Genomic DNA, 14,268 nt, shown 5'->3' with positions numbered 1-14,268 from the left:
GGCAAGAAACATCAGCAGTCGGACGATCAGACAGGTGGTACACAAGCCAAAAATTTAGCTAGATTATTCAAACCACTTTACTTGGAGGTACAACTGAAATTGAATGCAAGGTCTGTAAAAATCCCTCACTGTACAGGAAAAGTGTGTGTCCTCACAACTGCGGCCGGTAGGTTAATATTAATTACTAGTGTGTTGGTTGATAATTGTTGAGCGGAATATACAGTATAAAAGGTGTATTGGCACAGCCTCTAACACAGTGTTTATCTGTCTCCTCACTCAAGCGTGCAGACCTGGTACCTACAAAGCTTCAGCCACAGATGCCTACTGCACCAAATGTCCTCCCCACAGCTCGTCTCCGCAGGAACAAGCCTTTGAGTGTGTTTGTGAGAAAGGTTTCTACCGTGCTGAGACCGACCCACGGGCCATGGCCTGCACACGTGAGTGGCAGAAAACTGGCAGAAACTCAAACCCATGCACATCTCATTAGCTACAGTCATACAGTTCGAAGCTAATTTCATACCACACTGTGTATTCACTGTAGTCAAATATTTGCTTTCGACTGTTTACATTTCTACCTCATAAAATGGCATTAAGAAACAATAATTGAATTAAATTTCATTTAATTAGTTTGCAATGTATTCCTGTAAGAATTTACATTGAAGGGCTGCTCCATTTATTCATTTTTCTATCTATAATCCCTCCATGCATTTTCCTTTTCCTCAGCTGCTATTGATTTACACAACACTAGAGATACAAAAAAACACACACACACACACACACATCCATGTCTGTCAGCTGTGTGGTTACAGTCCGCAGATATCTCAGATGAGAACACTGATATGGGTGATACTCGGGTAGAAATGTGATGATGTTTCTTATTCTTTGTCTGCTTCCCACTCTCAGCCACACACACACACACACAGAGCCAGGGGGATCAGAACCACATCCTCATGAACAGAGACAGCGGAGCATAGAAAGGATGGGGAGGGAAGATTGGGGGAAAGAGGGGGACAGAAAGAGATGGATTGAGATAGACGGAGGAATGTGGGGGGTGGGAAAGGACGGTGACATGGAGGGAGAGAGAGCCTGAAATATGGACACGCACACACGTGCACACACACACCCAAACCCATTATCAAGTTATGGTAGATTACACTCATTAATCGTTGTCACAGGTGAGATGTGTAACAGTTGGTGTTATCAGCTGGAAATGAGTAACGGTTTGTTCAAGTATGTATGGGCACACATGAGCACACATGCGCACACACGCGCACACACGCACACACATGCTGGTGAAGAGCACTGAGGAGGATGGAAAAGGCGAAAATGAGAAAATAAGGAGCAAAGGTGAAAGAATTTGTCATTTAGAGACATGGAGAATGACACTTTAGACACAGGCAAAGAATAGAACAGTGGGGGAAATAGGGGACTATCAGAGGCATATAATTTAAATGTCATAAAAGGCAGATCAGTAGACACAATGATGGACAGTTAAGTTTGGCCGAGGGAAGTGGGGGGATGGAGAGAAGAAAAAGACAGAATTAGCAGGATCAGTCAGCACAATCCTTTAGGAGATTTATGACTGACAGCCTCAATTATCCACAGCATGGCCTCTACCTCCCCACTCCCAGTTTTCCCTCATTCTTTCAGAGAGGCTCGCCATTGGGATGGCTAATCAGGAAAGTCCCAGGCTTTGCCAGCGGCCCCCTGGGGCTCAGTGCTCAGCCAGGACCTGATGAGATGTCAGGCTGAATGGGCATCTACTGCCAAATTTCCATATGGTTGAGATATCTGCACTGTGCTGTGCTTTGAGCAACCACAATCAGAGGTTTCCATAAGAGTGAGACACAACAAGAAGTCTTACCTTGATTATGTGTTGGAGGTTTGTGGTTCGCTCACACTGTCCCTGCTGACAATATTTAAAGTTGATCTGCCAATGAAAAAACACAGAAAAAAGGCCAACATGTAGATGTACTTAATTATTACAACAACAAGGAGTTAGAAGATGGTTGCTAACTTTGGACACAAAGATAGCACCTCCAGTATTTGCTTCTCAATAAGGCCACATTCATTACTTTGTAATGTCAATGCCATATTCCTAGAAGAGATCATTGCATTGCAAGATTAAACCTTCTTCCTGTTCAACTGGTTTGATGGAGGAAAGCTTTAATGTGAAGCAAAAGCAGGAACTGCTCAGTCCGTGACAAAAATAGAAACAGAGAAGCCAGTGAAAAGTGAAGGGTGTACGATCACCATCCAAGTTGGGGATCCACTACCTCCACAAAAGCTTTTGTGGTCCTAAACAGAATTTAACTGAATTTAAACTCAATTTGTTATAATTCCCAAATTTGTATAGGAAATATATAATTTGTACCCCAGACTATGTACCTTAAAATTACACATGATGTCTACACATCTACAAGGGGCTGTGAATCAATCAAATCAGTATAAAAGAAATTAGAATTTTATCTCAATGGTTTATTTAGAGACAAAATGCTCCTTACAGTCCTATGTTAAAAACTCAGTACACTGCTTCAGTTGCAGTTGCTTCAGTTACAAAACTATTTGAAATGTTATTCACATATATTACCTAGATTTTGATCTATGTATCAACATCAACACTCTTCATCTAAAGATATAATAAAGAACATTTGTGTGTCGCTGTGTCTCTGTTTCCTTGAGGATGATTACTGACACACTTTTTGGACTCTGTGATACACTAATCATGTCAGCTGAAGTTCAGAGAAAATTACCCTGGGCACTTTCTATGGATCATTGTCCACTCACTATTTATTGTCTGCAGTGCAGCCCCAAAGAGTATCAGTTAACTTCACGTGGTAAAAACCTCCCTGCAGCTGAGCGCCAACCATTTAACATCATGTGAATTCTCTTAAGATGGATTTAAACTTCGGCTGCGTCATATATTCTCCTGCCGTCGCATTTACAATCAGCCAAGCTCTTTTAATCACTGTCCATTTCACAGCTATTCATTAATCGAGAGCTAAGTGTCCGCCCTCTGGCTGGAGTCAGTTAATTCATTTTTTCAGCGTGAATTCTGTCCTTAATAGAAACTGCAATACATTTTGTAACGAACATGAAGACAGTGTACGCTTACAGAATTTTTTTAGGTGTACGATACAGCTCACCTAATATACCCAGGGTATAGTGTGCCATTTATTGTAAAGGGGAACTCCAACAATTTTCCACATTAAAGTCTGTCTATAGGTCTTGGGGAGTACTACAGCATATGTGAAAAAGGTTGTATAAAGCCTTTTGTGGCTCCAGAAGGAGCTGTGTAAAATAAATTTCACTTGATGTGATGTCACTTGAGTCTGCGCTGGCTGGGGCTGAAATCTGCAAGTTTGAAAATGATAAAATTATCTGGGGGTGGGAAGTTAGAAAGAAGTGAGCTTTACCAAACGTCTGTAGCACACTCCTCATCTCTGCTTGAGAATAGCAGCCCGAGGCTGCATTTGCTGCTACTAGCATAACACACCTGAATCTGTTAGTAGTCGAGTTGATTTGTGGGTAATGTAGGTGGCATGTTTTCAGAAGAAAGAAGAATGCATTGAGTAAAAAAGGCAATATCTGAGGTTCTGCTGCATAGATTTTGATCCTGTTTTTCTAAACTGTCCATTGTGAGCCCGACAATGTTAGAGAAGCACAATACGAAATCTGTGGAGCGCACTTTAAACAGGCCTCAACGATAGACACAATGCCTTAGTGAGAAAGAGCAAAACATTTTGTTTACAAAAAACTCCACAGGGTCAGTTGAAAAAGATTCTACTTTCTGGACAAAAATGTTTTTTAACAAGGTCACAGAAATAAATCTGTGTGCCTCTATCTTCCCTCAGGTCCTCCATCTGCTCCAGAGAACCCCATCTCCACAGTGAATGAGACCTGTGTCACATTGGAGTGGTCACCACCCAGGGACACAGGAGGCCGAGGAGACATCACCTACAGCCTCCACTGCAGTAAGTGCTCAGGTGATGGCAAGAAGTGCACACCATGTGGTAGCAGCGTCCATTTTGTTCCCAGGCAGTTTGGTCTCTCGTCAGCCACCGTGCTGGTCACCGAACTGCAACCGGACTCCAACTACAGCTTCACTATTGAGAGCCAGAATGGAGTGTCAGATTTAAGTCCCACACCCAGAGGAACGGCAGTCATCAATGTCACTACATCACAGACAGGTGAGAGCATACATGCATAGTGGGGGTAATGTCACTCCTAAAAGTACATCTAAATCCCCAAATTTAACTATGAATGTCACAACACCAGCTTTTGTTGAAACAGTGTAATTTGTACAGGTGGCAGGGTGCTTTAAGATTTAAACTGCAGTTAAAACTTGACATCAAGAAGGATTATACAGGATTCCACTTTTAAAGGCTGATAAGAAAAGAAAATAGAACATATTCATTAGCCCGAACTAGGAATTGGAAGGATAGTGAATTGAGCATTTTTCAAAATTGTCTCCTGATTGCAGTGTGCTCACAAATAGTATGAGGCTTTTAACTATAAAAGCACTGCTTTCCTGCATCACTCTGATACCACAAAATGACACCTCTGCCTGCTCATACAATATATAATCACACGTTTTTCACAGTGTGGTACTGTGGGAAATGTAAGAGAAGTGCGTATGACAGGATGGGCGATGACTAATAGGCTTCGTTCTACAGATGTGTGTGTAATAACAGGAGGGGGGAAAGGTGAAAGGGTGTAAGAGGTTGTTAACCTCATTAACATCCCCACATGTCACACGTGCTACTCTGGACTACAGTATGTCACACACACACACACACACACACACACACACACCAGCACAAGCAAATATACACTTTCCACCCACACAAGCCTGTGCCCCTATGTGGGAAGGCAGAGAATCAGTCGCAGGGTTTGCACATTAATAATACGAGCAGATCACAGACCATACACACCGTAGAATGCTGTGATCACACAAGTATGAAACACCTTGTAAGCCCACTCATTAGCAAAATTACATGACACACACTTCAAATATGGGTCTTCTCATTATAGCACAGTAGGAATCCATCTAAATCTGCCTCTTTACATGCTTTTCCCCCCTCATCTCGTTGAACTTTACTCTCTCTTTGGTGCTCATGCTTTTCCTCACTTGTTCTTTGTTTTCCTACAGTGAGCGTTGTGTTGAAGGAGAGGCGGAGCAAGGACAGTGTGACTTTGGCCTGGCAGGGTCCAGAGAGACCCAATGAAGTGATAGTGGAGTATGAGGTCATCTACTATGAGAAGGTGAGAGAGAGACACACATTTTTAAAGGGGCACTCAACCAGTTTGACACATGATGATCAGATTAGTTGTTTTTTTAACAGAAAACCCGTGTTGCAACCTGGTAGTGGGGATAAGCTTTGAAGAAATACTTTGACATTTTTTGGAGGTATTTGGGAGTCATGTTGGGAGGTATTTGGTATTCTCATACTGAGGGTTAGATTAGAAGATCGATACCACTTCCATGTCTGTGTGGAAAATAGTAAGCTATTGCTTGCAGTCGATTTATTTTAGCTCAAATTCTGGAATCAAGGGGAAAATAGCTAGCTTAGTGTCCAAAGGTTAAAAAAATCCACCTTCAAGCTCAAGAATTACCCATTCCATGTAGTTTGTTTAATCCACACAATTTGCTGCTTTACGAGGAATTATTTCGTAAAGCTTTGAAGAAATACTTTGACATTTTTTGGAGGTATTTGGGAGTCATGTTGGGAGGTATTTGGTATTCTCATACTGAGGGTTAGATTAGAAGATCGATACCACTTCCATGTCTGTGTGGAAAATAGTAAGCTATTGCTTGCAGTCGATTTATTTTAGCTCAAATTCTGGAATCAAGGGGAAAATAGCTAGCTTAGTGTCCAAAGGTTAAAAAAATCCACCTTCAAGCTCAAGAATTACCCATTCCATGTAGTTTGTTTAATCCACACAATTTGCTGCTTTACGAGGAATTATTTGCCACAAAATAAAACAGCAGATTGTTGTTTTTGCACCACAGTTTCTATGTATGGATTAACAAAAGACATATGTAACATATGATAATTTGTGAATTTTAAAGGTGCTGGTAGGCAGATTTTGTTACCTTTATACAGAGCCAGGCTAGCTGTTTCCAATTTGTGTGCTAAGATTAGCTAACCAGCTGCTACCTGTAGCCTCATGTTTAGCATGCAGACACGAGAGTAATAATAATATAATAATAATAATAATCTTTATTTGTAGAGCACTTTTCAAAAACAAGTTACAAAGTGCTTTAACAAGTGTAAAGACAATAATACCCAATCTCCATCTTCTCATCTTATTCTCACCAAGAAAGGACATAAGCATATTTACAAAACTGACAAACAATTTCTTTAAATGCAATGCTAAACTCTGGAGCAACTCTTTCACTTGTTTAACTCAAAATGTTTCTTTCCACTCCTTTTGTTCTCTTTAATCTACATGTTGTCTAGGTTCACAGGACTTGAGTTTTGCCTTAGGCATGTCTGTAATGACTACTCATTACGTACACATCTCTCTCTCCAATCTCTCTATCTCTCCATCTCCATCACCATATACCTCCCTTCTCCCCTATTCCTCACACCAAGCCAATTAACAACACATCTGTCGAACAAACCTTGTAAAACATGGCCAAGGTGATGAAATTAAGCCTGTGCGTGTGTGTGTGTGTGTGTGTGTGTGTGTGTGTTAGCAGGCATTAGCAGTAAAATAGTGTTAATCCGTGTTGTAGAGTGTCTTCCATTAGGTAGAGTATCAGCCTCTCTGCAGGGAATCAGCTTACTGACAGGCACACTTATTCTTTATTCATCTACCTACACACATATTTGTAAGTGCGTGCGCAAACACACACACACACACACACACACACACACACACACACACACACACACACACACCTGCAAGGTAGTCGGGGGAATGAAGAGTAAAGAGGGTGTGATTTGGGACTTGACAGATGCTCATGTATAAATGTGACCAAATGGTCCAGTGATGAACAAATGAAAACTAAGTGAGGTGTATGTGGCCCCATGGAGACGTTTAAATTAAAATATTTGAGCTTTCTATTATTTTCAGACTTTCCAGTTTTTTTTCTGTCTCCCTCGATAAGACAGTCCATTGCTCTTTATATAACACTTTTGAGTATTTATATAATTTCATCCCCTTTTTACCCACAATCACTTTATTTCTCTGACACCTAATAGTATCTACTGAACTCTCCTCCTGCTCTTTCTTCCACTTCAGAATCAGCGGGAGCAGAACTACACGGTCTTGAGGACTAGCTCCAACATGATGACAGTGGACGGGCTGAAGCCAGGGACCACCTATGTGTTCAGGGTCAGGGCTCGAACCAATGTGGGCTACGGGAGCTACGGTGGAGAGATTGAATTGGAAACCAGCCACGAAGGTAAAGGGATGAATAATAAATATTTGTTTACTCAGAATGAATAAGCAATTTCACTTTTCCTTTTTTTTTTTACGCATCATCTTGTGTAATTGGATTGCAATTTTTTCATCAATCTTCCTGTTTTCAAAATGTCCCTGAGGTTTTCCGATAAAAATTGGAATAGCAGTCAGTTGCTACACTGAAAATAGCTACATGCCAATTATTTAAATGTATAATATGCATTTCCACATTAAATTATCAAACAAAACACTAGACCTATGTTAAATATTTTGTTGAATTGTGTACTTACAACAATTTCATTCAAGGTAATTGTGCGTTTCATTTACTCGCCTGCTGCTGGCGTCATATCCACTTTAACCCCTCTAAGTGCTATAGTGTAACTTATGGGGAACATCGGATTATGTGTGAGGAAGGAATTTGGCAAACAAGACTAAATATAACATGAATTCAACTTCAATACATTACCTCGTCTGTGGACATGATTTATACCTGAGTCAAGAATCACAAAGATTGACTGCAGAGCAAAGAGTATGGCATATTATATCACAGTGTAGTAAGACCCTGATTCATCCCCCCTGCAGTTTAAATCAATCTGCCAGATGGTCATGAAATAGCTCACTTTTCACCCGAATGGCTTCTTCAGTTCTGTTGTCAGACAGAAAAACCTCAGCAGCCTCACAGGCTGTGTCATCTACATATCTGAACCAGTGGCTTAAAGGTATCCTAATAATAAAAAGTATCAGGTAAAAGGAGACAACCCAATTACACAATGAATCAAAGCAAACATGCTTTACTGGATTGTGAGATTTTGATTCACACCAACGACAGGAGCAAAATCTTACGAGTAGAAGAAGTTTGCACCCACAATGAAAACCATGAATTGAAAAGACAGAAAATGAAAACACCAAACATCCTCAGATGTTATGTAGCCATCGGGTGAATAAATTTAAACTTGACTGGACATCTTACTACCTAGATGATGTTTAATTTTCCCCACCTGCAACTATACTGCAACGGCAGTGCTCTGTATAGAGCGGGATTTTTTTTCCTTCTTCTGCGTAAAGGAGACTGACCACTTGCATTTAGAAATGTATTCTGGACTTATGGTTTGGAGTCAAAAAAAGAGAAATCTATGCCGGGGTCGATCCAGGCCAGTGGGGCCAGGCCTCACAGCTATGGGCATTCTATGCTGCAGCTCTCTCCTAATGTTTTTAGCCTCTCTGTCACTCCTTTTCTCATTTGTTTGCTGTCATCCACTTTCATTATCGCTTCATTATGTGCTCTAGGATTTTCTGCTTTAGAAGCCCCATAATGTGCTCTTCAAAGTGAACATTGATTCCCAGACAGGCAGGCAGAGGGGATAAATCAGGTAATGTATGGCACTGCGCTGTAGATTGTCAACGTAGCATACAACAGGCACACATTAGCCTACTAATCATTCAATAATCAGTAAAAGTAATTCAAAGTAGGGTTTCTATTCCTGTTCTGCAACAAATATCTGGAAGATGACAGTAAAAGACAGAACCCAGGTTGCGTGTCACTGGTGTCTAGTGCTGTTACTGAACCTTCATACAGCAGATTCATATCCGAGTTCAGTGCTCTAAAATACAAGATTCAGCTGACCACGCAGCAAACATTTCAAGGTTATCTAATCAGATCAATTCCATTGATTGTTAAAGAAGGCTGTGCATGTGTGCGGCAGTAAATGTAATAGGAGATCAATGCTTACCTGTGCCTTGCCTAGGGGCTCTAATTTGCCTCTTCAACACACACACACACACGCACACACTCATATATTCATACACATACAGACACACGTGCCTGCTCATGCTTAGCTAAGCCAGATAAATGAGGTATTTGTTTTGAGTAATGGCTCGTTTGGGGTGGCGTAAAAATCAATGCATCTTTGCAGAAAGTTCTTGGCGGTAGCCTTGTTATGTGCAATGTTAACATATCCATTTGGACAGCGCGGCCGAATGGGAATGGCTTTCACGTCCACTCTCATACCCTCACAGGCGATGCAGAGAGGGAGAGCGCTTTTCATCAAGGACCTTACTTACTATTCCACCCACCACCGTCGCTCCTCTCTTTTATCCTCTCTTTTATCCTCTCTTTTACTCGTTTGCTGCTCTCTCTTTTTCCCTCTTCTTCAACCTCTTTTATCTTCTTTTCTATTGCTCTCATATTTCATTCTCTCTCCCTCTTTCCTCCACCACACTCACTTTCCTGTCTGTTTTACTCCCAGACTCTCTTCGTCTTTTCTCCTCTCACTTTCCTCCCGCCGAAAACAACCTCAGCTTCTTTCCATCCTTCTTTATGCTTTTGTTTATTAATCCACTGTGTTCCCTTTGTCTCCTTAATAGATGTTTTTGCTATCGGGGACCCTAACCAGTCCACCATTCTGGCTGTGTCCATCGCTGGGGGAATCGTTCTGCTCATCTTCCTGGTGACTTGCTTCGTTGTCAGCGGAAGGTAGGGTAAAAAAAAAAAAAAAAGAGACACAAAGGTCCTCTAGACATGATCAGTATGAGCTATAAGCACCACAAGATGGGGCGAAGAGCACAGGGCAGAGGTAAAGTGTAGTGTTGGTACTAACATGTGGCAGGCAGCCCGGAAAGGCGCCAGGAAATTTCAAAAACCAAATGACTACCCTAAACAAGTGTGTTTGTAAATCATGTATTTAACACATGGTCATTATCTTTTTAATTTGTTGTTATTATGAACAAATCCCATGAAAAGACCAAAAACTACAAATGTGTCCAAGTATAGGCTGTGTATCCAAAGCCTGATCTCTTTCCTCTATTCCATAGAATCAGAATCAGAAGGAGCTTTATTGCCAAGTAGTGTTTTTCACATACGAGGAATTTGCTTTGGTGATGAGGTGCTTAGACAAACATGCAGCTGACATAAATAAATCTAGAAACATATAAATATGGAATATTTATATACAATGTAAGTTATATAAGAATAATAAAAAGAATCGAGAAAAATAATACAACTATTTGCAGAGAAAGAACAATGTCGCAGATATTTACAAGTGCAATATTCCAGGATGTGTTACGCAAGATATATTGAAACGGAAGAGAATATTGTGTACATTAATACATAAACTGACAATATAACAACGATTAACAATTAACAACAAATATGTGTAATGTGCCAGGTTTGTGTATGATAAGAAATGAAATGAAATAGTATTTACATGTGCAGAGATATTTGTATTATTTGCAAGGGGATAGTGTCAGTGGGGGACCCAGACTAGCTGCAGATGGGAAGAAGCTGTTTTTGTGGCGAGAGGTTTTGGTCCTGATGGACCGTAGGGTCCAGGGTGGGAGGGGTCAGCTGTATTCTTTCCTGCTCGCTTCAGAGTCCTGGAGGCGTACATGTCCTGAAGTGATGGAACATTGCAGCCAATCACCTTCTCTGCAGAGCGAACGATACACTGCAGCCTGCCTTTGTCCATGTCAGTGGCAGCAGTGTACCAGATGGTGATGGAGGAGGTGAGGATGGACTCAATGATGGAGGTGTAGAAGTGCACCATCATTGTCTTTGGCAGGCTGAACTTCTTCAGCTGCCACAGGAAGTACATCCTCTGCTGGGCCTTTTTGGTGAGGGAGGTGATTTTCAGCTCCCACTTGAGGTCCTGGGAGATGATGGTGCCCAGGAAGCGGAAGGAGTCCACAGTGACTGGGGAGTCACACAGGATGATGGGGGAGGGTGGGGCTGGGCTCTTTCTAAAATGCACAACCATCTCCACTGTCTGAGCGCTGAGCTCCAGACTGTTCTGGCTGCACCAGGTCACCAGATGGTCGATCTCCCACCTGTAGGCGGACTCGTTCCCACCTGAGATGAGCCCAATGAGGGTGGTGCCATCCGCAAACTTCAGGAGCTTCATGGTCTGGTGACTGGAGGTGCAGCTGTTGGTGTACAGGGAGAAGAGAAGAGGGGAAAGAACGCAGCCTTGAGGGGAACCAGTGCTGATGGTCCTGGAATCAGAGACATGTTTTCCCAGCTTCACGGGCTGCTTCCTGTCTGTCAGGAAGTCATTGATCCACCTACAGGTGGAGTCAGGTACGTTCAGCTGAGAGAGCTTGTCCTGCAGCAGGGCCGGGATGATGGTGTTGAATCAGAGCTGAAATCCATAATTAGGATCCTGGCGTAGGTTCCTGGGGAGTCTAGGTGCTGAAGGATGTAGTGAAGGGCCATTTTTACTGCATCATCTACAGACCTGGTGGCTCTGTAGGCAAACTGCAGGGGGTCCGGGAGTGGATCAGTGATGGATTTAAGGTGGGACAACACAAGGCATTCAAAGGACATTACCACAGAGGTCAGGGCGATGGGTCTGTAGTTGTTTAGTCCTGTGGTCCTTGGTTTTTTTGGGGACAGGGATGATGGTGGAGGCTTTGAAGCAAACTGGCACATGGCATGTCTCCAGTGAGGTGTTAAAAATGTCTGTGAACACAGCTGATCAGCACAGTGCTTCAGGGTGGATGGGGAGACACAGTCTGGCCCGGCTGCTTTGCAGCGTTTCTGCCTCCTGAATAGTCTGTTGACTTCCCTCTCTGAGATTGAGAGAGTAGGGGAGGGGGTGGAGCTGGCCTGGCCCGGCCCTGTCCCCACTCCTATATGCGTCCTTCTTTCCCAACCATAGCTGTCTGAGTTTGGCTGTAAACCAGGGTATGTCATTGTTATAACTTGCCCCGGTGCGTGTTGGTATACAGCTGTCCTCACAGAAGCTGATGTAGGACGTCACAGCATCAGTAAACTCATCCAGATTGTTGGTAGTAGTCCTGAAAAAATCCCAGTCAGTGCACTCCAAACACACCTGGAGGTCCTCACCACAGCTTTACATAGCTTTAGTTTCTGCCTCTATGCAGGAATCAGAACCATGTCGTGGTTCACCTGATAGGCACTTCTAACTGTGGTGTAGCAGTGATCTAAAGTGTCGACCCGTCCACCCTGTCTGCTTGGACAAAACTGTCTGTGTTTGGGGAGTGCTTAGCTAAGGTTTCCTTTGTTAAAGTCACCAAGAACAATAACAAGGGAGTCCGGGTTTGTATGCTCCACACACAGTATCCGGTCAGCCAGCATGCGCTGTGCGTCGTGCATGTTAGCCTGCAGCAGAATGTAAACACAGACCAGAGTGAATGAAGCAAACTCACGGGGAGAGTAAAACAGTTTACAGTAAATGATTTCCATGATATTCCAGATCAGGAGAACAGTGGAGAGAGAAGAGAGGGATAGACTTCCATTGTTGACCAAAAATGCAAAAGAGCCACATGCTGGCTGACATATTATCTTGTTACAATGCACATGGCTGCTACAGTAAATTGAGAAGGTCTCATTCACTCTGTCCTGCCACCATAAATACTCACTACAGCACCAAATCTTCCACTTGGTGTCACTTCATATCGCTCTGCCTCTCTCTCAGGGATTACATGTGGGTGTGGCAAAGCAGGGCCTCCAACTTTGACATTTAAACTGCTGCCAAAGCCTAACTAAAGGCTGTGTTATTCTGTATGTGGACAGCGTGGACTCCCTATGATCACTCTCTTTGAAGGTTAGGCTGCCGTTAATGCTCAAAGAAGGCCAAAGAGGAGAAGGAGATGAGAGGGAGAAGGGAAAATAAAAGAATGCAGATTGGTGAGAGGCGAGAAGATGAAAGGATTGGAGTTAGGAGAAGGCTCTTTGGACAAAGACGAAAGGGACAACATCAGGAGAGAAGAGGAGAGGAGAAAAAGGGATGACAGGCATCTGTGATTTACCGTGCCTGTAACTGAATGTTTATCCTCCATGAGCTCGGACTAGATTAGCCACATGTTAAGAACTACACACACACACACACACGCAAACATGCACACACTAATGTACACAAGCTAAAAACATTAGTATTGATTCAGGTGATTGCTTATCAGGCTGAGTGCTCTATTCACTATTGACTAGGAGTAGGGGGGATGTAATCAGTGGAGACTGTCCTGTGTGGCGCCCACACACACACACACACACACACACACACACACACACACACACACACAAGGCATGTGAATGGGAACACATCAACATTTTTTTTAATCAGAGGGGAATTATGAGGTTGTATCTGTAAGAAGCAAAACAACCTGTTAAACACAGTGCGCTATGAACACACATGATGACACAAACACACACTAACACTCAACTAATCAGGTTTCACAGGCTGGGGAGGCGTTAACTAGGTTTTACAGCAGGGTCGATGCACTGCCGTCAATTTTAGGCCTCTCTCTTCCTCTGTCTCTATCTATCTTTCTACCATTTAGAGTTGGGGATGCTTAGGGGGAAGGGGTGTTGATTACCGCTTTCTATTAAACAACATCTATACATCTGTCAAAACGTGTGTGTACGTGTGCACAGGTGGAGTGTGCGCTGTGTTTGTATCTGGGGAATGAGGCGAGGATCAAAGCTACATCACAAGAGAGACAAGAGCGGGAGAGAGAGAGCGCGAGAGAGAGAGCGAGCTCACGGGGAGAAAGATAGACACAAGCAAGGTAAAGGAGAGACGCAAGTGGAGGATAAAATGAAAACGTATTAGATAAGCAGTGGGAATGGCAGACTGCAGCAAGTAATGTGTGTGTGTGTGTGTGTGTGTGTGTGTGTGGGGAGGTACATCTAAAATGTGTTTGTGCCACTGGAGAGCTACATTTTGAGAAGAAAGAGGAGGAGGCTTGAGAGAGATGGAGAGAAAAGGAGATTGATGGAGGGAGGAGGAGAGCCAGCGGCACAACGGGAAGAAGGGAGAGGTCCAAAGGAGCAAAAGATGAAAAGGTAGATTATAAGAGTGTTTGAGAGAGGAGGAGGAAGAGTAGGAGAGATGATGGGTG

At 42.9% G+C, this 14,268-nt stretch overlaps 1 protein-coding gene across 1 annotated transcript; it reads left to right on the top strand.

Annotated features, from left to right (window-relative positions):
- Positions 1 to 281: 281 nt before the first annotated feature.
- On the top strand, positions 282 to 13,994 carry LOC119900160 (ephrin type-A receptor 3-like; the record flags this gene model as incomplete). Its single annotated transcript, XM_038714921.1, has 6 exons — positions 282 to 437; positions 3,855 to 4,190; positions 5,153 to 5,265; positions 7,252 to 7,414; positions 9,778 to 9,886; positions 13,802 to 13,994. Coding segments are annotated over 6 exons (1,055 nt in total), but the record flags the coding sequence as incomplete, so codon positions are not given.
- Positions 13,995 to 14,268: the final 274 nt, after the last annotated feature.

Source organism: Micropterus salmoides, unplaced genomic scaffold (assembly GCF_014851395.1).
Source record: "Micropterus salmoides isolate LMB-PRFRI ecotype aquatic unplaced genomic scaffold, ASM1485139v1 Ms_hic_scaffold_1286, whole genome shotgun sequence".
In the NCBI taxonomy this organism is placed as follows: Eukaryota; Metazoa; Chordata; class Actinopteri; order Centrarchiformes; family Centrarchidae; genus Micropterus; species Micropterus salmoides.
The sequence above is the reverse complement of the archived record's forward strand: the minus strand, read 5'-3'. Positions and strand labels throughout refer to the sequence as shown.